The sequence below is a fragment of the Notechis scutatus genome, chromosome 2 (assembly GCF_049901735.1).
Source record: "Notechis scutatus isolate UNSWTSFEM ecotype Mainland chromosome 2, rNotScu1.2, whole genome shotgun sequence".
Lineage (NCBI taxonomy): Eukaryota > Metazoa > Chordata > Lepidosauria > Squamata > Elapidae > Notechis > Notechis scutatus.
In genome coordinates, this window is record NC_142010.1 from 99,764,420 (window position 1) to 99,786,674 (window position 22,255).

A 22,255-nucleotide genomic window follows, 5' to 3' on the forward strand; every position below is an offset into this window, starting at 1 on the left:
TTAAAAAGATAGTGTGTAATGGCTATCATATCACACATCTCTCAAGCAATGCCAACATCTCTGCTCCTGTATATTTTCACACCGAGCAGTCATATAATCATCTTTACAGTCCCCACTCCAATATGAAGGTCAACTGAAAATATTTGCACATTCCAGCAGAGCCAACAGATCTTGATGGTAGGGAAATGTCACTATAGGTGTAAAACAGCTTCTAATTATAATCTGTCAGTCATGTTTCCTTTTGTTAACCTTAACCTATCCTAATTCATGCAGCTCCTTTCAAACTCTCTCCTAACACTCTTAAACTATTTTCTTCCAACCATATAACGAATATTTAAGCCAATTAAACCAAAACCACACACACCATCTCTTACCATAAATGCCATCTTGAACAAAAATGCATATACATGTTTAGGCAATTATAATCAGAAATTATGTTTTAATGAATCCCTATATGAACAGAAGCTAATACAACCTCTACATAATAAAATTAAACATACTGTATTACCTTTCCATTAATTTTGAACGTTTTTTCTAGATTCAAAGTAAGTTAATAGAGAATGCAGCAACCGCCAAAGTCTTATTTTAAAACTCTTCCTTCCATATACTTCTGTAGCCAGCTAATAGTCTATTACAAACTTGGCATTTTTTTCTCATTCTTGAAGCTTCAAACTGAAACTAATTATTTATAATTCTCTTTGTATGCACTCCCTGGGTGGGCCTGAAAGTCACAACACAGAATGCTGCCTTCACAATCAGGTATATTGTCTGGCCAAGGTACTGAACATTTTTGGATGAACCCTTGGATCTTACAGACTTTCAAGTCTGGAGATACTTACAGGTGTTTGTCCTGCTCAATTACCCAGCTTCTTTTCAAATTCAGTTATTTTATTAACTATGGACAACAATTTCTAGGGATCTTCATATTTGGTTTAACCTCTTCATTCTTCCACTCACAAAATGCTTACTTTGTCAGTGGCTGCCATATAATTCCAGAGCATAACAGAGAGACCCTATGCTAACCATTCTGAAATGTTTCTTTTTCTCCAATTTTTTCACCTCTTTTTCCTCTTTGTGATTGTGGCTGAAGATTTCAATTTTTGTTTCATCAGCCCAAAACATGTTTTCCAAAATGTTTCAGGTTCATCAAGGATTTCTAGATAATTATTTCTGAGATGAGGTTAAAGAAAAGGCTTTATTATGCCAGCTCTCCCATGCAATTGACATAAACAACTTGTGAACCATGAAATACTTATTAGAAACAAATATAAACATTTTAGAATTCTTGAGCTTGAGTATTATTAAAAATATGTGGGGCAATCTCAAATAAACAGCATGTGGGAGAAAATACAATAATCTTTTCAACTAAAACTGTTCTGCATGGAAGAATAAGAAAAATTCCAAAAGCAAGAACAGAAAGACCCAGTTAGCTACAGGAAATATTTGAAAGCTGTTATTCTTGCCAAATATATTACAAAGTACTAATAGAAAGGATATATACATGTTTCATGTGCCATATTCACTGCTTTCTTACTCTGAATATGTTACAATTCCATATAAATGCTAAGTATGTATTCAAATTTGCAAAAAGATGTTTTAATCATGTAGAATTTCAATCGGCTGCACTTAGGGATTCAATGCTTAAATTATTGTTTACAACTCTCTGTGATAAGATTTTTGAATCTGAAAGAAACAATGTGGCTATGAATTGACAAACAACTCATATAGGAAGAACTCAGAAATAAATGCACTGTATTTTCTTTTTCTTTGATCAAAACAGTCTATCTTGAAGTCTTATTGAAATGAAGGCTGTGTAGTAGTAATGTTTGAACACCATTGGTGAATAATGGTGTCTGGTACAAATTATACAACTGCATACCTTTCCTTAAAGATGAAACAAAATATAATAAAAGCATATTTAAACACCATAATATGCTGTTTATGATACTGGTAGAAATTACAAGTTGTCTATATCTTCTGCAAGAAAAGACACATTTTGTGGAAATCAGTCCGATAAAGATAAAGGGTTTAGTAGACATATCCAAGCAGGGATAGGTAGCTTGCTTTATAACTAGAGAATGTTGCAAATAAACTAACATATCTTTTGGTGATCAAGAACTTGAATTGTTTTACCAGACACCCACTCATTTTTTGGGGATTTACAAAATAAATAAAGAAACAGATGTATTTAAAAGCCCATCAATGTGTCTTCTAAAAAAGCATAAAATAAAATAAAATCACCTGGGGAGGGGAGCTTGGAGTAGTTATGCAGGTGCTAATAACCACTTTCCCTCATTCAAGAGAATTTATGCTGTTATGCAACATTTAGCACTGAAAAGGCTACTTTGAATTAAAAGACAGGCACTAATACCATGAATGATTTATTAATCTGTAAGGTAAAAGTAGATTCTCTAAATAGAGAAACACTTCTCTGCCCGTCAAAGAGACTTACAAACTTCACAAATGATGAAATGATTGTACTATGGGGCTACAGGCTTAGACACACTGACATTTTTCTAACTTGCAAAGCTAACCCCCACCCTCCTCAGAGGGAAGGTGCAGTGCCCAAAGTGCATGAAACATCGCTGCGAAGGTCAAATAACAGTCTTCTTCTGCCCACCTCTTTTGAAAGAATCTCACACACACATACACAATGCATAGGTCTCAGTTCAAATCCTCCCAGTTTAAAGAATGATGTTATGCATTAAATGTTTACTCATCCTTTTTGCATTCACCGAAACCACATCACCATTAAGCCTCAAAGCCCAAAATTTTGCCACATGCCATTTGGGCTAGTGTTATCGGTTGTTATTATTTGGATTTTGAACAAAGTTGATAGAGTAGGAGCCAGTTGAGGAATCTTGCTTCACTTGGAAGTTTTCCGTTGATAAGCCAAATGGACGGAGAACCAGGTTCCCAAGATCCTTCAGCTTGCCTGCAATACACATGCATAAAAAAATTCACACCATCAACTACATTTAAAAAATTATCACAATAATGGAAATAATGTCTTCTGACAATGATACTTACAGAAGAAGGAAGTCTTAAAAAGGCTGTTAAGAATTCTGTTCAAGAAATGCCAACATAAGAAGGGTGGTATTCTTTATATCATCCACTTTCAACAGTAGACAGTCATTTTAAGAGACACCAGGGGGAAAGATGCTACATGTCCAAAATTTGCCCCACCATTATGTATTTATTACATGCAGTTTTCCCCTTTGAATTTACATCTCCACTAGTACAACTCCTATGGGTTTCATAATGCCCACAGCATGTTTTTGACAGACTAGAGGTAAACAGAACACCTGCTTTTCCACAAGACTTTTTAATCACAATTATTTAGAGCACATCCTCAATTATTTAGTGTTCATCCTCAATTCTAGAACTCCTTAGTTAACATTTTTATTTTAAAAAGGGTGAGAAGAACCCATGCTGCCCTCTAACATAGTACTGTAATTAGACAGTACAAAGGTTATGAAGAATTGAAATAATTGAAGCAGCCCAGATTAAGCCCAGCTTTAAGGCCACGAAAAACAAAATCGAAAGTAAGCATGTGGATGAACGATAAGAGAACAAAGATTGAGCTGGATAAGCCTTCTCTTTGCTTCACAAACCATTTGAGTTTGGATAAACTGAAATCAGCTGTTCACAAAGAGTATGATTCAGTACAAGCATAAAACTGGCATAAAACTCAGCTCTATTGCTTTGAAAAAAAGTACTTTAAATATCAGTTTCACTATTTAACTGTAAGAGCATGTTGAAACTAAAATCCAGCTAAAAATTACACTACTACTAGTATTTTTTTTCAATTTCAGACAAAAACATTGTTCTATTGTGTTTTGAACCATTCAAAAAATGACTTGGAGAACTTCATAAGACTTAAATTAAGAAAGGACCTATCTCTTCTGGGCCAGTCCTTTGCTGTTTCCAGGGCAGCCCCGCAGGCCAGATCTAAGCATTCCACAGGCCGAATCTGACTCCCGGGCCTTGAGTTTGAGACCCCTGCACTACATTATTATATCTGACATTTTGGGAAAGACCTTTATGTGTATGAAGGTCAACACTAGTTAAAAAACTGGCAACTGTGACTTCACATTGTTATGAACAAATTTTACTATTTTCTAAGGACTATAACAATATCACCATCACAATTGGCTCAATGAGAACAATAGTTGCCTTTTATACCCAGATACTAGATATAACTTAACATCAATAAAATTTGCAACCAGCCTCTGTATCCAGTCTATTATTCCTATCTTCAGAATGACTTCAAGCTGTAGAGCCTATGGTAGAAGCAATTTTGCTGTTTGCTTTAATATAAAAGTTTGTTTCTTACAGCCAAAATGAGTAATCTGTATTTCTACTGTGGCAGTAGTCAGGGTGTTTCTATTTTTGTAGCTGTAGAGATCAGGGTGACCTAGCTCCAACAGGTTTTTTAACGATCTGACAAGATAAATATACATAAATCCTTTCTTTTCAAACATGGCAGAATCTGAAACAAGTCCGTGGTACTATGGAATTCTACAAAGTCTATAGAAAAGGCAATTTTAAAAAGTCACAACACTATGCATATCCCGTTACAGAAACCATTCTCCTGCATTAGCAAACTATATACAAAATTTACTTACCTAACATCTCAGCCTTAAGTTTTTCATTACGTTCCTCTATTTCTTTTGGCAATCTCTAAAAACAAAAGCAAACAGAAGACCAATTCCAAACACATATTAAGCAACTTTATTTATTCTTTATCCAATGTGCAGATTGATGCATCACTTGATGATGAAAAACTACTTGTTAACCTAGGCCATTATCTGATCTATTAGAGACACATGCATACCTGTCAAACAGTGAATTTGCTTTCATCTAAGTAAGAGAAATAGCTCAGTGGATGCAATTTTGGGCTTCCAAATCCAAGACATGCCCATCATACAACTACAGATTTTCTTTCAAGTCATATAATTCTGAGACATAGAGATCCCCTTCACAATAGCATTTAAGGAACTTCAAAGCCATTATTAAAGCCTATGGCTAGTTGTTGATGATGTTATGCAAAGAGTGGAACATCTTTATGATACTCTTTCCAAAGAACATTCTGATTTTATGATTTTTCCATATTTTAGACAACTCTCCACACCAGCTCGTTTTAAAGGGGCTATTAAGACCACACATTTGCTACAATTAAAAACCAATTTAAAATTAATTTTTTTTGGAGGGGACCAAGAAGCTACAGCTTTATCATCTGTTCTGAGAATCTGATGGCAAATGCTCTTCAAAAAGTCACAAAAACAAGTAAGGAAAGAAAGAAAAAAATTAAAATGTCCTTTTGTTCCCTCCATAGCAGATTTTTCCCACACTTTAACTCTAAAGCTATGTTTGCTCATATCTGAAGTAAAAGCTATAATTCAAGAATAATTCATCTCATATAACCAGTGATGGGATACAAATAGTTTAACAACCAGTTCTCTGCCCTAATGACTAGCTGGGTAGGTGTGGCCAGGTGATCATGTTACTGGGTGGGCGTGGCCAACTCAACAGTCATTCATCACACCCAGCCATGTCTCCATGGGCCTATATGCAACACCTCCAGAAATGAAAGGGTTAACCAACTCTCAGTTTCTTGGTGCAAATGCCTCCATCACAGTGAAAGGATGGGGAGAGACCAGCAAAGCATTCTGCTCCCATCGCCAAGGAAAGTAAGACATTGGAGGCTGAGCTTATTAAAAAGCAACATATTGTATCATAATAGCCAACATTTCACACCTGGCAGAGGCAATAAATCCCATTGATTCCTCAGAAGCAATTTACAATTAAAGCCCATTTGCAACCCAAAAATAATAAATAAATAGCAGAAGGAGAAGAATTGACAATACTTCTGTGCAGGCAATTCTGAAAGAAACTAAGCTAAAACTGGATTAACCCCTTCCTTCCTTCCTTCCTTCCCTCTCTCCATCTCCTCATTACCATCTCCTTCCTTCCTTTTTTGACCTGTTTTTGAGCATTTTCCGGGCCATTTTCTGGACATTTTTCGGGCTGTTTTTAACCCCATTTTAGGCCTTTTTTGGGGCAGTTTATTGTCCGGATTTGGGCTGTTTTCGCCCAAAAAAGGCCTGAAAAGGGCCCAGAAAACGGTCTGGGAAACAGCCTGAAAACCAGCCTGGAAAATGGCCCCCAAAAGGCCGGAAAATGGGTGGGGGTGGGGCCAGCCAGTGGTGGGATTTGCTAGTTCGCCGAACTGGGCAGAATTTCAACAACCGGTTCACCCAAACCAGCTTAATCCCACCTCTGCTTATAACTGATCCTCCAACTTGAAAAATCAGGATTATGATTTCAGAGACAGCCTTTCTCTTCACTCCCTATTCTTTTGGATCATGCTTCTTTGACTGCCATCTTTCACTAGTGTCCTGAAAAATTCTGTGCTTTAATGGTATTACTATAATCATCTCCTTGATTACAAAAATAACTTTACCATGCAAGCTTCCCTTGCTTGATATACCGATGGATCTTTCTCCAGCAGATTTTTGTAATCTTCTAAAGCTTCATCTAACTTTTCTGTTTTTTCATACAGTTCTGCCCTCCTCAACAGTGCTTTGATATAGTTTGGGTTTAACTCTAGAGCTGAAAAACAAAAAAAAGAGCAATAATACATCTTACTTGCAGTATTTCTACAAGATACCTGTAAAACCATGCTACAGTATTATTTAACAACTCCATTTCTAAACAGTAAATAGATTAAGCAAATATACACATCAAGGTATGTCCTTAGATGTACATTGTTTAGAACCCAACATTATTATCATACTGACCTTTGAATTCATAGGATTAAAAAAAAAAGTTTGTCTGCTTTCAATTTCACGTCATATAAACCAACAATGTAGTTCATAAATTATTTTACCTGATTAATGTTTAATATTCTATGTGAGCCCAGTTCATTGTTATATATTCAACAAACCATAGGTTAGTATATATCTTGGTTAGCTGTGATGGTAATCAATCTGATTTCACTGTTCCTACCTCTGCTCCATTCTATCCTGCCTATTTCCAGTCTCTCTAAACCTGTCCAACTCTTTTCTTCTTTTAAAATCAGATAAATGGAGCCCAATTATTTTCTATGTACTGTATCTTCCTAGATTTATACTCAGTTGAAAACTTCATGAATAATTATTTAGCCCTCTGCTTATTTCAGTCATCATATGCTCCTTGTGTAACCCAAATATTTGAGGGAGGTAGACTCGAAAATTAACAGTGCCATTGATCAGGCTTCATCCTAGTAGATAATAAGATCAAATACCTGTCAAATTTCCTATATTCTCTCCCATGTCTAGTCTCTAAACATAATATTCTGACCAAGAGCAAAAGCATGAAAAGAAAATACCTTTGCTGCAGTCACTTATAGCCATTTCTTTCTTATCCTAAATGAGAGATAACATCGACATTTAATATAAAATATAATTTTTTGACATTCATAACAACTGGGAAAGATAACATGGTAACATAAAAACTTTATATGCTCAGCATCTACATTCAGAACTATGGGACAAAAAGTCAGTGAAACTAGAGGCTAAGAAAGGTATTCTTTTTATCTGTAGGCCGGCTAACCTACTCTTATTTTCCATTTATAGAAAATAAAACAAATAGCAATAGCACTTAGACTTATATACTGCTCCAGTGCTTTATAGCACTCTCTGTTTGGTTTACATTAGGATATTGCTCTCAACAATCTGGCTCTTCTTTTTATTGACCTTGGAAGTATGGAAGGCTTGAGGCGGTCAAGATCGAACTCCTGGGTGTAGGTACAGTTAGCCTGCAATCCTGCATGCTGACCACTGCATTTTAACTACTGTGCCACCAGGTCAGGTAATAAAAGATACAACATAATTAATATCAATAAGCCTTGAGTCCAAAAAATTTATTACCACCTTCAATGTATGCAAGAAGAGATTTTAAACTCTTGAAACTGTTGCTGTGGTGAGTGAAGCAAATACACACACATACACACACACACACGTTGGCCATTTGGGGACAAGCCTCCATCAGCTTTTTCCAGGGATCATACCAGAGAGAAGGGAAGAAGAGCTGACAGAAAACCTTTTCCCTAAGTTAGCAACATCCAGACCTCATTCACCATCTGTCCTAAACATGTCCAAGAGGAAGGGCACTTTTCCCAGCATACTGACTAGGGAATTCTGGGAGCAGAAGTCTGAAAGTTGCCAGATTGAAAAAAGTTGCTATAGCAAAAACTCTTTCCCAGCATTCCTTTCAAGTGAGAGTTGAGATATGGCAAATGACACAGCTTCAGAGGAAAGCTGGTCAATTAGCATGTGCTTGGCAATACTCTCACTCTACTGCAGCAGATCTGTTCAAACTTAATAAATTTGCACCGGCATCTGACATGCCAAACCAACTCCCCCCGTGTTATTTCCGCCTGCAACTCCCTGCACATAAAAATTCTGACAAAACTAATCACTTTACAATCTTGGAAATTAGTATTACCTGTTTCATTCTTGCTGCAGCTCTATTTGAATACAAAATGGATCTATCTGTGTTACAGGAGGCCGGACAAACCTGCAGTGCTTTTGCATACGAATCTTCTGCTTCTTTATACTCTGAAGTTAGGGCAGAAAAAAAAAACTGAAATTGAAAAAAAACTGAAAAACACAAAACAATGCAGGATATTTATATATTTATATATTTTTAATATTTTTTCATTTAAAAGTAATAACAGAAAAAGTTAAAAAGAAAAAGCAAACAGTGCAGAAATATGAAAAAAATTAACCCTAATATGACTATGACTCATTTGTGGGACACAGTATACTTTTCTAGCACACTGTAAATTCAAAACAGTATTTTTTTTTTCCTTTTGGAATTAAAAACAAAGCATCAACCCATAACTTTAAAATTAAATTGGATTCAGGATAATCCAATCTATAAATAGTATCATTCAATTATGAAAAATATTTACATACAAGGAGATTCCCAAGCGAGGGAACGTACAGTATGTTAAGGTTATGCTAACATGCAAATATTGCATAACAGAATTTGGATTTTCTGAGATTATACAGTTATGTTAACACTTAATTTAGATAGCCGGAAGATAATTAAAAACTAATAAAGACTTCTCCTTGTTCTTTATGCTATTCCTATTGTATTTTGTGGGATCTGCAAAAGCAAACTATTTACAAAGCCTCTGGAATTCTAAGTAGGAATACAACGATACTATTGTCTAAATAATTCAACTTTGTTCTATGCAAGATAGAGTTTGTAGGAGATAACTTCATACACACTACAAAAGGGATGAACTCACTGGCTGAGATTAGGAACTCTACTATTCTGGTTAATGGGATTGACATTTTTGGAATCAGAGCAATTTCTGGAAAAATAACAGCAGCAATAGATTTTTTTAATCACCATTAAAACTGATTTCAGTATACTGGGAAATGTACATTGAGCTTACATTGTCTTACTGATAATATTAATATGCAAAATACACCCATTTTCCAGGAAAGAAAATCTACAATTAGTGAACGTCTTCTGTCTGCAACTTTTCTAATAAAGGGTGCACACAATTTACATACTGCATATCTTCTTTAATTTCTTTTCTTGGCACTTCAGTGAAAAATAAAGAGAAGCACAGTGGCTCACAAGGTTAAGACACTGTGCTGACAATTGGCAATTTGTGTTCGGGATCTGGTTGCTGCCGTGAGACAGGGAGAGCTTTCGTCACACGCTGCAGCTCCTGCCAACCCAACAATTAGAAAGCAGGTGACTATGAGTAGATAGATGGTTATCACTTCAGAAGGGAACTTAACAGGGACATGAAAAAAGCCCCCAACAAGACGTCCCCCAGGCAACAATGATGTTACTGTTCAATCTTTTCACCCCAAAAGCACTTCAGTGCACCCATCATTGTAGTAGTAAAAAAATAAGAAAAACCAGCTTATATCTGAAACTGTACAGAGGTGTGGAAGAGACCAAAAGTACTACCATTCATTGTCCAAACCTCCTTCCTTCCAAATCTCAGCAGAACAACAATCCTAAACTACACTATACATTGACAGTTTGGTTAATCCATGAACCAACAGATCCTGCAACAGCAAGCAACAATTAGATAATAAACATAGCATAGGTGTGCTTTCTGCATTAAAACTGTCAATTCTTTTCTTATTTCTTGGTTTATTTTCCCTTTGTAGAATGATTTTGGACAATTGTTTATGGAATTAAAAAATATTGATAAAATGCAAGACCGCATATAAAAAATCTTGGTTTAAAAGGACCAATTGAGATAAGAATACCCTTTGGTGCTGAAAGGCATTACATAGGAATATACGGTATGTGTGTGAGCATTAATTGCAAGATATAGGTGTCGTTTTAAACAACTCCCAGACTTGGAGTTTGATGAAAGGATGAAAAATAGCATTGAGGTGAAAAATGTCTGTTCCTCTTCCTCAGAATCAAAATACATCCCAGTGTTAATCATTAATAATCAAAATAAATATTACTAAACATAAAACTATACTTTCCTTCCAGAGTTTCAGCCACAGCCACATGATATAATACTCTCCAAGACAAGTGCATAAGGAGTCTATAATAGTAGGCCGTGCCATTCTGAAATACTGACAAAGAACTCCATGTGTGAAAGGGTTTCAAGGCAATAAAGAAAAGCCAGTTAGGAAAGTGGGTTAGAATAGGAGCCAAGGAGAGGATTTGATAGCAACCAAGAACTCAATTCTAGCCACGTTGGCTCTTTATTATGGTTTTGTTTTATTTGCTATCTTCAGGTGGCATGTATCTTTTTCCTCAAGAAAAAACTCAGGTAGACACTAATATGCAAGAACACTAATTTTTAAGGTGGTAAATACAGCATGTTTCAGCAACTGGCTAGACTAGTGTGGGCTTAGCAGCTAAACCGAGCCAGGCCTAATTAGTATTTGCAGAGGTACCATCCCCAAATCCCAGAGCTGAAAATTAGTCTGAGTAATTTAAAAAGCATCCAGAAGGAAAACAAGAGCAAATTATTTCCAATACTGTTGTCTGGCCTGGAGGAATGTTGTCCATGGTGTCACAATGGGTCGGACATAACTTCGCAACTAGCAACAATACTGTTGTGAAGAATCATGTGGTCTCCAAGACTGAATTTCTACCTTTATCTAAGCAAAACATCCAGGAAACTGAACTCTGCAAATCTAAACAGAAGCAGATAGTCTTCTGATAAAGTAGTCTTCCGGAGAAGAACACCTGAAAACCTTCCTGAAAAATACACCCAACATCACTCCTTCCTAAAGAGTCTTCCCAATTCTTGGAATTGATTTTTTTCTCCTTATTTCTTTTCAGAAATTATTATTGCCTTTACTACTTTCTTCTACCTTTGTTACAAAATATGCCAAGAAACATTGCCAAGATGCTTTTCTATTTAGGCTCTTGTTTTATGGCAAACACTTTCAACGGATTTTGTTACCTTGCTGTTTATCACATCTGTTATGTTTATGTAGAATTCCTCTGATACAGTATCATTCTCGGTTGAATAGAATAAGAATAATAGAATAGAATACTTTATTAGCCAATGGTGATTGGACACCCAAGGAGTTTGTCTTTGGTGCATAAAAGAAAAAATAAAACTCATCAAGAATCATAAGAATCATAAAGATGTGCAATGTTAATGTGTATTTGAAGCTTGTGCTTTGTTTTTTCTTTCAAAACCCAACTATCACTCACAGAGCTTTTTCTGCAGTCTTTTGGAATACCTTAAATAAGATTTTCATTAAGTGCTTATGAATCAATATCTCAAGTTCCTATGTTTAACGGGTATACATAAATGGATACATGAATGGATTATAAACAAAGATACAGGTAGTCCTCTACTTACAACCACAAAAGGGACTGGAAAATTCCTCTGTAAGTGGTGAGGTCGTAAAGCAAGATGTCATGTGAGCAGCTCCTGCCTTGATCTTGCTTGTTAGAAGCCACCTGGGAAGGTTGCACATGACTGCAGGAGGCTGCAACTGCCATAAGTGCAAGGATTGTACAAAACTCATTTTTTAGAACCTTTGTAACTGCAAGCTGTCACTAAATGTATGGTCATATATCAAGAACTACCTGTACTTTCTAAAAGCTCCCTCTAACGCACCAGGCTTTCATAAAGTATAATGTCAATAAAATCCTATTCTTGCCTTTACACCAGTGGTTCTCAAATGGTGATTCTCAGGAGACATTACATTCTTCAAAATGTTTGAGGATCCCAAAGAGCTTTACTTTATGTGAGCTATATCTATTAATATGTATTATATTAGAAATTAAAACTGAGAAATATGAAAACCCTGATTTGATTTCATCGGTCCCCAAGCAACACTGTGACAGCCACTGCTCTCAAAGATGGTTCACAGTTATTATTATGATTGATTATATGCCATGAAGTCATTTCTGACTCCTAGCAACCACATAAATAGACTTTCTTCATGAGAGTCTATCATTCCCATAATTATGCCAAGCACACATTTTAAAAAGTACCAAGACCAGGAAAAAAATTGTGGGCAACCATAGTAACAGATTCATTTACAAAGGGCCAATTCTTATATAACCAAAACAGCACCACTCAAGAACCAAAATAGGATGTGAACAATTTGAAACCATCAAGTACTGTATTTCCTTGGTTTGTTATTTCAGACTAGCTTTGCTGTTCTCTCTCTCTCTCTCCCTCCCTCCCTCCCTCTCTCTCTCTCTCTCTCACACACACATATTATGGGGGAGGGGACAAGCAAGTAGGTGCAGAAAAAAAGAGTAAGAAAGAATAAATCAAAGAAATTGACTCAAGGCAAGAAGAAAAAAGGAAATACAGCCAAATCTAATTTACTTCAACACCATTCACTAACCTGTCATCTTTTATTCCTGCAATCAGGCCTTGCTTCCATTATGTCCATATACTGTGTTACCCATTGATTTTTATTGTTTAAATTTCCCACTTTTCTCTTTTTCAGGATCTCATTAACTCCATCTAACTGCAATTTTTGTGATCCTTCCCTAGCTCTTGACCCCTGCGTTATTTAATTTTATTAATTCTTTCAAAACACCTAACACTTTTATGTTCAATCCACATTCATTCACATCATTAATGCTTGACACTCACTTTTTGTTTTATCACATAGTTTTTCAGTATTCAACTCTCACTGCATTCTGTGCATTTTCCTGACATACTTGCCAACTCTTGCTTCCTTTGGCAAACGTTAATTTCTTACAACAGGCTACCTACCATCCATTGCCTACCATCATTTGAACATTTCTCCATCCATTATCCTACCTTTAGTAAGAAGTGTATCAATGTATGAAAAATGTTATCATTTTCTCCCATTTATGTACAATTAGCCATTTTTTCACCCAATTTTGTTCAGCAAGCCATTATCTTACTTTTTGATACATTAATTTTGAGGACCATATTCCTCTTGATTAATAGAATCAATCAACATTTGTTACAAAAGAAGTTGGTTTCTTAGCCAACAATTCAGCATTGTCTGTATACAAAAATGCATGCATATTTGTATTCCCAGCCAACACAGCTCATTGTTCCCACAAGCATTCCTTATTCAGCCATAAACACATAAACAACCAAGGGGAAAATATATAATCTTAGCTCCCTTCAAATAAACTATATGGCAAACCTTTATTCTCATGTGTGTTTTGCTTCCATCTACAGCATTCAACAACTGACCCTCAACTCCCATTATTTGTGAAAGCATTCCAAAGTTCAAGCCTATTTATCTTACTCTCTCTCCAAATCAATAAATGAACAATAAACTTGTTTTCTCACATTCATATTTTTGCAGTGACCTTGGTTCTATAAGAAAGGTGCATAGGAAGATATATTATGTAAGGGAGGATAAAATATATTCTACTTGGGTGGAAGTGGAATAGCCTTGTATTTCTTTAGAAGCAGTTTACTATACTTCTGTATTTCTATACAAATGCACACTATACATATATTCAATACATATATTAACATATGTCTAATGGTTAAGGCACTAGACTAGAAACTGGGAGGTTGTGATTCCTAGTCCTGCCTTAGGTATGGAACACCGTCTGGGTGACTTTCAGCCAATCACTCTTAGCCCAATCCACCTCATAGGGTTGTTGCTGTGAGGAAAATAGGAGGAGGAAGGAATATTGTGTATTGAGCCAATTTGAGTTACTTATAAAAATAAAAAAGGTGGGATGCAAATGCATAAATAAAAATTATTTGTAGATCATAAAAATTGAGATTAATAACTGAAAACTCTTGTTTTTTATCACAATATCTACTGCTAATTAATTAAAATATAAGCAACAACTTATAGGATAGCTCCTTAAAAATGTCCAATGGCATGGCCATAGTGAGAGCATCAGAAACTAACTATTAATTCTATATATGGATGGCAAAAATCAAAGACAAAGAAAGAAAATTTACAGTAGATAGGAAGAATGCATTATCCATTATCTTCTGGGAAAGAACTGACCACCCTATCAACTAATATCCCTGTAATTCATAAGGTATTTAACCTGTTCTCAAGAATATGAAAGATTATATCATAAACTAATATTATACAAGATCAAGAGCAGGAGACATATGATAAAGACTCCAAGGATCTTCCAAACAAAGAACAGAGGCCTTGATGCCACTATGGCCATGTTATAAGAGCAGTCATAGGAGCAATAAGGTCTAAAAACCAAGCACTTTTAATGCCAAGAATCTGCCAATTCTTAGACTTCATTTTTGAAGTTGAACCTAATTTGAAAAAGTTCAGTAGACTTAGGTATTGAAGAATCCAGAAACACTAAAATCCAGACTGGACATACGATTGGCTACAGAAGAATTCAAGGTTCCAGTAAAGATAAAGGAAATGATGACACTGCTGCCCTTTTTCCATTTTCCTCAGGTAGAAGAGAGATTTCTTTTTTTGACTCTCTCAGTTCCAGAACATGATATTTATGTAGAATCGCCTGTGCTGTATTAATTCCTAGATTAAGATAGTTAACTCAGCATAACCCACAAGTACCTGTGTTGAGATATTTGTGAAGAGCCAATTAATTGTTCTGCCAAGGGCAGAGGCCTTCAGCCAATGGAAGCCAAAGGAAGGCCAATGGTTGTAAGGTCAAAAAGCACACACTCCGCAGAGCATGTTGGAAGCTGCTGATCATTCATGAGGCTTTCTTCTTCCTCCTCCCTCCAACTGTCTTTTTGCAAAGCACTCCTACAAAACTCTCCAGGGGCGTTTTTGGTACACTTTGCAATGCATGCCATTGACCATTTGTCTTCTTCTTTCTGCAAAACATTCCTCCTGCACAGCACTTTGCCGGAGGAAGGAGAAAACCTCACAAATGGCTAGCAGCTTCCAACATGTACTGCAGAGTGCACACCAGAAGTGCCCTTGGAGGGATTTGCAGAAGTGCTTTTGTAGGAGGAAGAAGACAGCCCAAACAACAACCAGCAGCTTTCAATGTGCAGAATGTGCACCAGAAATGTCCACATGCTCTCTTGAAAGACAGCAAAAGCAGTGAAATAAGGCTCTTCAGTCACCACAGCTGGGCGCAAAAAGGCAAAAGGTCAGTGTGGGGAGCTGGGAAAGGTGGCAATTGGGCAAATGAACGCTTGATGAGGTTTGTTGGGGCTTCCTGGGCACTGCAGCTTAGTGCCACCTTGCTAGGGCAGGCTGGGGTGCTGAGGCTTGCAGATGCCAATGGGCAGAGATGGGTGTCAGACAGGCAGCTTGGGGGAGCTGGAGACACTCCCTTATCTTACTTAGGCTTGAGGCTGGGAGGAACCAAGCCCAGAAGGGTTTGGATTTGGATGGGCACTCACTCAGCAACCCATGATTCTTGGTTAACAATGGCAACAGTCACTAATGGATGCAGCCACATGACGTCTCACTTTATGACATTGCTTAGCAACAGAAAGTCCAGTCCCGTTTATGGTTGTAAGTCAAGGACTACCTAGACTGGGAAAAGCAACTAGGAGAAAATCCAATAACAATATGCTTTCTTTTCAGAATCACCTTAGTTATAGCAAATTGCCAATCAACATAAACCCAGGTCCCGATGCACAAAGGATATTTTTCAACCATTTTAAGACAAAAACTTGGAACCATCACTGAAAGATTATGCCCAGGAAACCTGTGTTAACAGCTGGCAAAAAAAATCAAGTTTATCTCTACCAAGACGTGGCTCTCATTGAATCTAACAATCCTAACATCTAAATGCAAGCAACCTTGTAGCTTTTTTCCAACATAGGATGTTTTTCATCAACATAACAGGAGGAAAATTATTATCATCCTCTATCACCTCCCACCTCCAAGCCAAAATTGCACTGGATTAATGTGGCAAGTTTGAAACCGATAAAGCGTCCTTAACCCTACATCCTTAAGTTACAGAGCCTTAAGGTAATTTCTAAATACTATGGTAAAATCTTATATTGAAATGAATTCTATATAGCCCAAAGATAGCTAGTTAAAAATAAGACTAGATAAATTCTTTGAGGATTTCCTTGATTACTATGTAGTCTTGTACTACCAGATGTCCAGATCTGTTGGATTCTTATGGGCCATACTGACTGGGATAGATATTCTGGAAGAATTATTCTGCACACCTTAGAATCTGTCTTTAGGCAGCATTTGGAGGCCCAAACACTAATAAAAGTTTGGGTATTATCATAAGCCATTTGCTTACCTCCATTTTTAAACTGTTTATTTCCTTCTTCTTTTAATGTTGTGCTTTCATTTCTTCTTTTCTAAAACAGAAATGTTTGAATACAATAATTAACATTTGATAGCACTGTCTGAAATTAAAATAAAATTTCCATGACATATAGCAAACACTACCAAGTTTTTTACTAATATCTTACCTCCCTTCTTTATGGTTATTTTTTAAAATTCATAGGAAGCATACTTCAAAAATTTAGATGGCATCTCCTAACTGGTACTACTACCAGATTTTATTACTTAAAAGTCTGGAAATGAATAATTTACTAGTGACATCTAGAGGTAAACTATAACCATATTAATGTTTTAAAAAATTTAAGAACCAACTGGTATCTAATAATACGAATTGTCCAGATACAATTCAGGCTAGTTCCCAAGCCTAAAGATAGATAATTTTGTACATAATAGATACTACTGCTCATATGAAAAGCACTTTTATTTTATAAGACTTTATAAAGGTTTGTAAATAAGATTTTATAAGCCACAATAAACAGTAAAAATAACAAAAGAATCAAAACCATAAACTAAAAACTGTGGAACCCTGGGCTGGCTCATTCAAACCCTTACAACCCCCAGGGCAGTGGGCCAGCATTGGGGGACAGTGTTGCTTGGCCAGCCAGGGGTAGAAATGTGTAACTGAGTATCATCGGCATATTAATACCGCACCTTGCACTGTTGGATTACTCTTCCATATATCTCGAGTAAATATTAAAAAGAAGGGATGACACACACAAGCCCTGAGTCACCCCCATATTGTGGATTTAGTCATGCAACTCCAACCCTTAACCACAAAATCTAGCCACAACCTAAAATATGACTTCATACATATAAACAAGTTTTAAAAAACAATTTTTAGTATTCCTATCTCACTTCTAGCTCTGTGAATAGCAGTCAATCAACGTTTGTACAAAAACAAATGTTATTTGCTACCAGTCTCAAGTACTTCTCAGTCTCCAACTCTTGATAAAAATTACATGAATAATTTATGAAACCACCACTTAATCAATAGCTAAACTGGAAAAGAGGTTGGAAGACTGGAAGTTGTACAGTCCCCATTGTGTGTACCTTTGTTTCCCAATTTTTCACAAGACCTAGCTTCTCAGTTCCACTTCCCTTCACCTCCTCATCCCCTCACTCTTTTTATAGCTTAGTTCTAATTAATCTAAACGTATTCTCTATCCCAATTTCTCTCTAGCACACAATCCTCCCAGGGTCCTTTTCTCCTTACATCCATGATTGCCAGACTCCAGTCCTTAATAATATTGGCTATGTTGCAAATTTGTTTCCTTGATCAGGTGTTATGACATCACAAGAACTCAAGTGGTTTCAAGGCAACAGTCTATTCCTGTACCATGGATATAACTAATACATACCTTGGGTCCTCTTTTAATAGAGCACAGTAAGACAACCCACATCTAGCACTGCTATCAAAATATTGATAATCATCTATAACATCAAATAGTTAGGCTGATTTTAATTTTAAAAATAGACTGCTTCAAATGCATTAAATTACACTAACTTTCCACATTTCTACATTTGAATTTCCAAGTACATTAATTTTAACAATGCTGCAAACTATATCAATACTGCAAGCTATATCAATGTTTCCTTTTAGAAGCTCAACAGCAAAAATATTTAATTCCACCCTCAAACAATACAGTATCCAATTAATGAAAATTAAACTAAAGTACATATCGAGAGGGTCAAAATTTAAGAGTCAAGGAAGATATTCAAAGGGTAAAAAATGGAGTTTTGTTCAGTAATACAGTATTATTTCTCCCATTTTTATATTAATTCAGAATTAATACAAATTGAATAAACCCCAGAATAATCTTTCATTTCAAACATACTAAACTACAATTCATATCATTTCCACCTAACATAGCTAATATATCTGGAAGGAAGATGGAGATTATCAGTTCAGGAAATAGCAGATTCAACAGTCAGTTTCAACATTTGCCTAACTTCTCAGTAACAAAAAGATTAGACAAAGCAAATCTCTACAAGGTTTTTATTGTGTAAATATTTCATGCGTATCTTTAGCCTCTTCAGATATAAGTTGTAAGCTGACTGGACAAGCTTAAATGGAAAATTCCAAGCTTATGTACATATTTTGCTGAATCACACATTCTTTTTCCTCACATGGAAAATTAGCTCTCTGCACATAAGTAGTTCAATTCTATTTGCAGGCAAGAACTTTAAACAATGCTTCATCTATGCTTTAATTCTTAGAAACTGGATTTCATTAAATAAAAAATAGAAAATAATCTCTCATCAGCGTGGGAATTTAAAACTGTAAGACAATAATATTGCTGCTTCTGTTAAATGAGAAACAGACTGCAACAAAATGCTTAAATACTATATGTATGGACATTCTTAAAGCTAAACAAAGCTTAAAAAAACATGAATCTAGAAAATTAAGCTGCAAACAGGTCCTATTACTTGAAAGCATTATGGTTAGCACTTCAATGAGGCTATTCTCACTTCAAAAGCAGTCTTCTGTACAATGGACTAGTACAATGAATCCAACCACCAATATCATTTCATATTATTTCATCCAGCTCATTTTTAAAAGTCCATGAGACTTGGATTTCTTACATTTGAAATCCAAGAAAAACACAGACTGCATTCAGCTCTGCACACTGCCCATTTCAGATTTAGAGAATGACAAGCAAAATGTAATATATGGAACTGAAATATACAGAAGGCAAGCAAAACTAATAAAGATTGTGATAAGAAAAAAACAACCATGATACAGGACACTTAAACTTATGAAAAAATGACAAAGCTTGCAATTATACACAACAGGATCCGAAATAATTACGTACGAACCAGAAAGAAAGGGAGAAGAGACGACAGAGTGCTGATCCAGTATTTATCCCCAAAATGCCACATATTAAAATATTTAATGTCTTTACAAATTAACTAAGAAGCAGATTCCATGAAGCTCTATGGGAACTATTCTGAATAAATATGAAAATAGGCTGCAAATTCTATTAAAAATTCATTTTGAAAGAAAAACTGTACTGAACAAGGAATGTTTAACAGCCTAGATATTAGCATTCCAAATAGAAATACAGAAACATTTTTGTTGCAAACTGCAATTATTTCCAAGCAAGTATATACAGTCACAGTAATAGTAAACAGCTATTCACTAGTATTTTTAAAAAAATATTTGCACCTTTAAAACATACCTCTTTTTCTTCCTCTGACATGTTTTTTTCCAGTTCCAGCAATTCTTTTTCATCTAGATCCATCTCATTTTCTAAAGAATCTGTCTCAATGTTGTGATTCTCTTCCACCACTCTTGATTCAAGAGAGTCTTTGCAGTCATGGAAGAGATCATCATCCTCTCTACCCAAGTCAGACAACTGACTCACACCTTCTTCAACGACTCTGGGGATATATGCATGATGTGTAGGACTGCTCTGTTTTTCTGAGAGATTCAAATCCTCAATTAATTTTTCAGGAGCAACAGCATCTTCAGACTCCATGCCGAACCTGCAATGCAAGACAAAGAAATTACACAAGGCAGTAACTTTCTCAGTATCATTAAAGAAAGATAGAAACATATTTCTTTAAAAAAAAGAGATGGAGAATTTTGTAACAACTGATTTTTAATGGTAAACATTTACCATTTTTTTTTTTGTTTCATCCAGAAAACCCTATAAGAATATTTATCTATTTCAAGGCATAATTTGGGGGCAGGTTAAATGATAAAATGATCTATACATATTTCAATATTGAAAAAAAGTCTAATTATTTTACATGTGGCACTATTAATGTGATAAATGAACTCAACATCAAATGGCAAAAAGTTAACCAAAGAACAAATTAACTCTATTTTGCAGGAAATTATCACTAACTGCAACTATTTTCAAGAAAAATATTAAACTGTAAAGAACTAGATTGGTTTTATTTGCAAGATACCTGTACCACACTTATCCCTATTTAGCAAAGCCTATGCAATACCAACTATACTGTAAGTACATTATTAAATTATGTTGTGCAAAATCAGGAAAGAGATCATTGAGAAGACCATGCTTTAGTTAACCACTGGCAAGCAAGTTGCCTTCAGTCAGATCATGCTGGAGCAACCCACTGCTCTAAATGCCATTAGGTTTTTTTTTTGCAGTCTCATACAAGACATTTCCAAACCATGTTCTTTATTGTGCAGTACTGGAGATACCAGGAATTTAAAATTTGGCAGTTTTATCATTTAAAGAGTGGCCCTCACCAATTAATTGTTTATTTAACAGAGACATAATTCAAGATTTCCCGCCCCCCAAAAGTTTAACCTCACTTTTACCCTCCCCCCCAATACACACACGCATATGCTACTCTCTAATCTGAATCCAGTAATTTCCATTTCTAAGTAACAAGCCCGACCTAAACTGCACAGAGTGGGCACCAGAAGTGCAGCACCTTTGCCAGCTGATCCCACCATCTTCTAACCGAGATACAAAACCAATGTGACTGGAAATCAAGAAAAGCCAAGCCTCCAGCCCTCTTTCATAGTGCAATTCAATGCACAGAATATTAAACGCCCTGGACATATTCAAAACAGGAACCATGCCCTCCTCCCACAGCATTTTCCAATGCCAGTCTGGAAGGAAAGCATGATCACTAAAAAAATATCGAATTCTCTGGCAAGCTGCTCTGGGTCGTACGCTTTTCCAAACCAGACTGGGACACCTCCTCCCCTTCTTCCCTATCCCTCTGCTTGCCTGATCCTACCAGGTCTCTAACTTTTCCCCCTCATCAGCAGCTTCCTCGAGCTCCAACCCCGCGCCCGCACAAGCACGCCCCTCCACCTCGCGCCCCCGCCCCGCCGACCTGACTTCTTGCGAACTTCTTCCTGCAACTTGGTCTCCCGAAACCACGCCACTTCCGGTTTCCGGGCCAAGCCGATTAATATACGTAAATAGCCCGGCGGCGCAGAAGGGGGCTCCAGTCAAACGTCTCCGGACTAAGAGCCCGACGGTGACGTCGCATGTCAATCATGGGAAGGACCAATTGCCGCAGGCGAGGCGGGATGTTGGAAACAGGAGCAGAAAACAAAGGCTTTTTTTTTTTTTTTTGGTCACGGAGTGACTTTCATGCTGGTTATTCCAGATTTGATTTGTCTATATTGTTGCATCCTACATTAAGTGATTTATTCAATGGATCAATCAGTAATGATCATTACGATCACTGCTCCGCCCAGACCAAAGTCATTCAAGGGAAACTTCTGAAGCGAGAGGCTGAGATTTGTTATTTTTTCTTCTCTTTTTCATTTGCCTGAAGTTTCCTCTGCTGGGTTTTGTATTTCTGACCATATGCAGAGTTTTTTTCTCCCTTGCAGTCGTCTATTAATAAAATCTCCACTCTCAGTCTTCTATTGCCTTTTCTAGCTACTTCTGCTGACTGCAGCTGTCTGCAATTTGGCAGTTCGATTCTCGTCATGCACAAGGTTGACTCAGCCTTCCATCCTTCCGAGGTCGGTAAAAGAGGATGCAGATTGTTGGGGAGTCAATATGCTGACTCTGTAAATGGCTTAG

At 36.4% G+C, this 22,255-nt stretch overlaps 1 protein-coding gene across 7 annotated transcripts; it reads right to left on the reverse strand.

The window, feature by feature from the left end:
* Positions 1 to 2,365: 2,365 nt before the first annotated feature.
* TTC1 (tetratricopeptide repeat domain 1) lies at positions 2,366 to 21,649 on the reverse strand. 7 transcript variants are annotated; one of them, XM_087955513.1, is made up of 8 exons: positions 21,568 to 21,649; positions 19,910 to 20,216; positions 16,684 to 16,744; positions 8,491 to 8,603; positions 7,373 to 7,409; positions 6,467 to 6,615; positions 4,629 to 4,683; positions 2,366 to 2,935 (listed from the first exon to the last, which is right to left on the reverse strand). In XM_087955513.1, the coding sequence occupies exons 2-8, from the start codon at positions 20,207 to 20,209 to the stop codon at positions 2,799 to 2,801; spliced, it is 852 nt and encodes a 283-aa protein (XP_087811639.1). In that variant the 5' UTR covers positions 20,210 to 20,216; positions 21,568 to 21,649; the 3' UTR covers positions 2,366 to 2,798. The 7 variants fall into 7 exon arrangements, with proteins under 7 accessions (XP_087811639.1, XP_026537434.1, XP_087811638.1 ...); XM_026681649.2 differs by having other exon boundaries at positions 21,552 to 21,588; XM_087955512.1 differs by having other exon boundaries at positions 21,530 to 21,588.
* Positions 21,650 to 22,255: the final 606 nt, after the last annotated feature.

What these genes read in the sequence shown, in the direction of transcription:
- TTC1 (XM_087955509.1), bottom strand. Translation starts at nt 21,307, where the DNA reads ATGCTGTGGGAGGAGGGCATGGTTCCTGTTTTGAATATGTCCAGGGCG. An exon ending in TATAAGTGACTGCAGCAAAG is followed by an intron (nt 6,616 to 7,372) that starts GTATTTTCTTTT and finishes TTTGTTTTTCAG; the next exon opens with CTCTAGAGTTAAACCCAAAC. An exon ending in ACTTAAGGCTGAGATGTTAG is followed by an intron (nt 2,936 to 4,628) that starts GTAAGTAAATTT and finishes TGTGTATTGCAG; the next exon opens with GCAAGCTGAAGGATCTTGGG.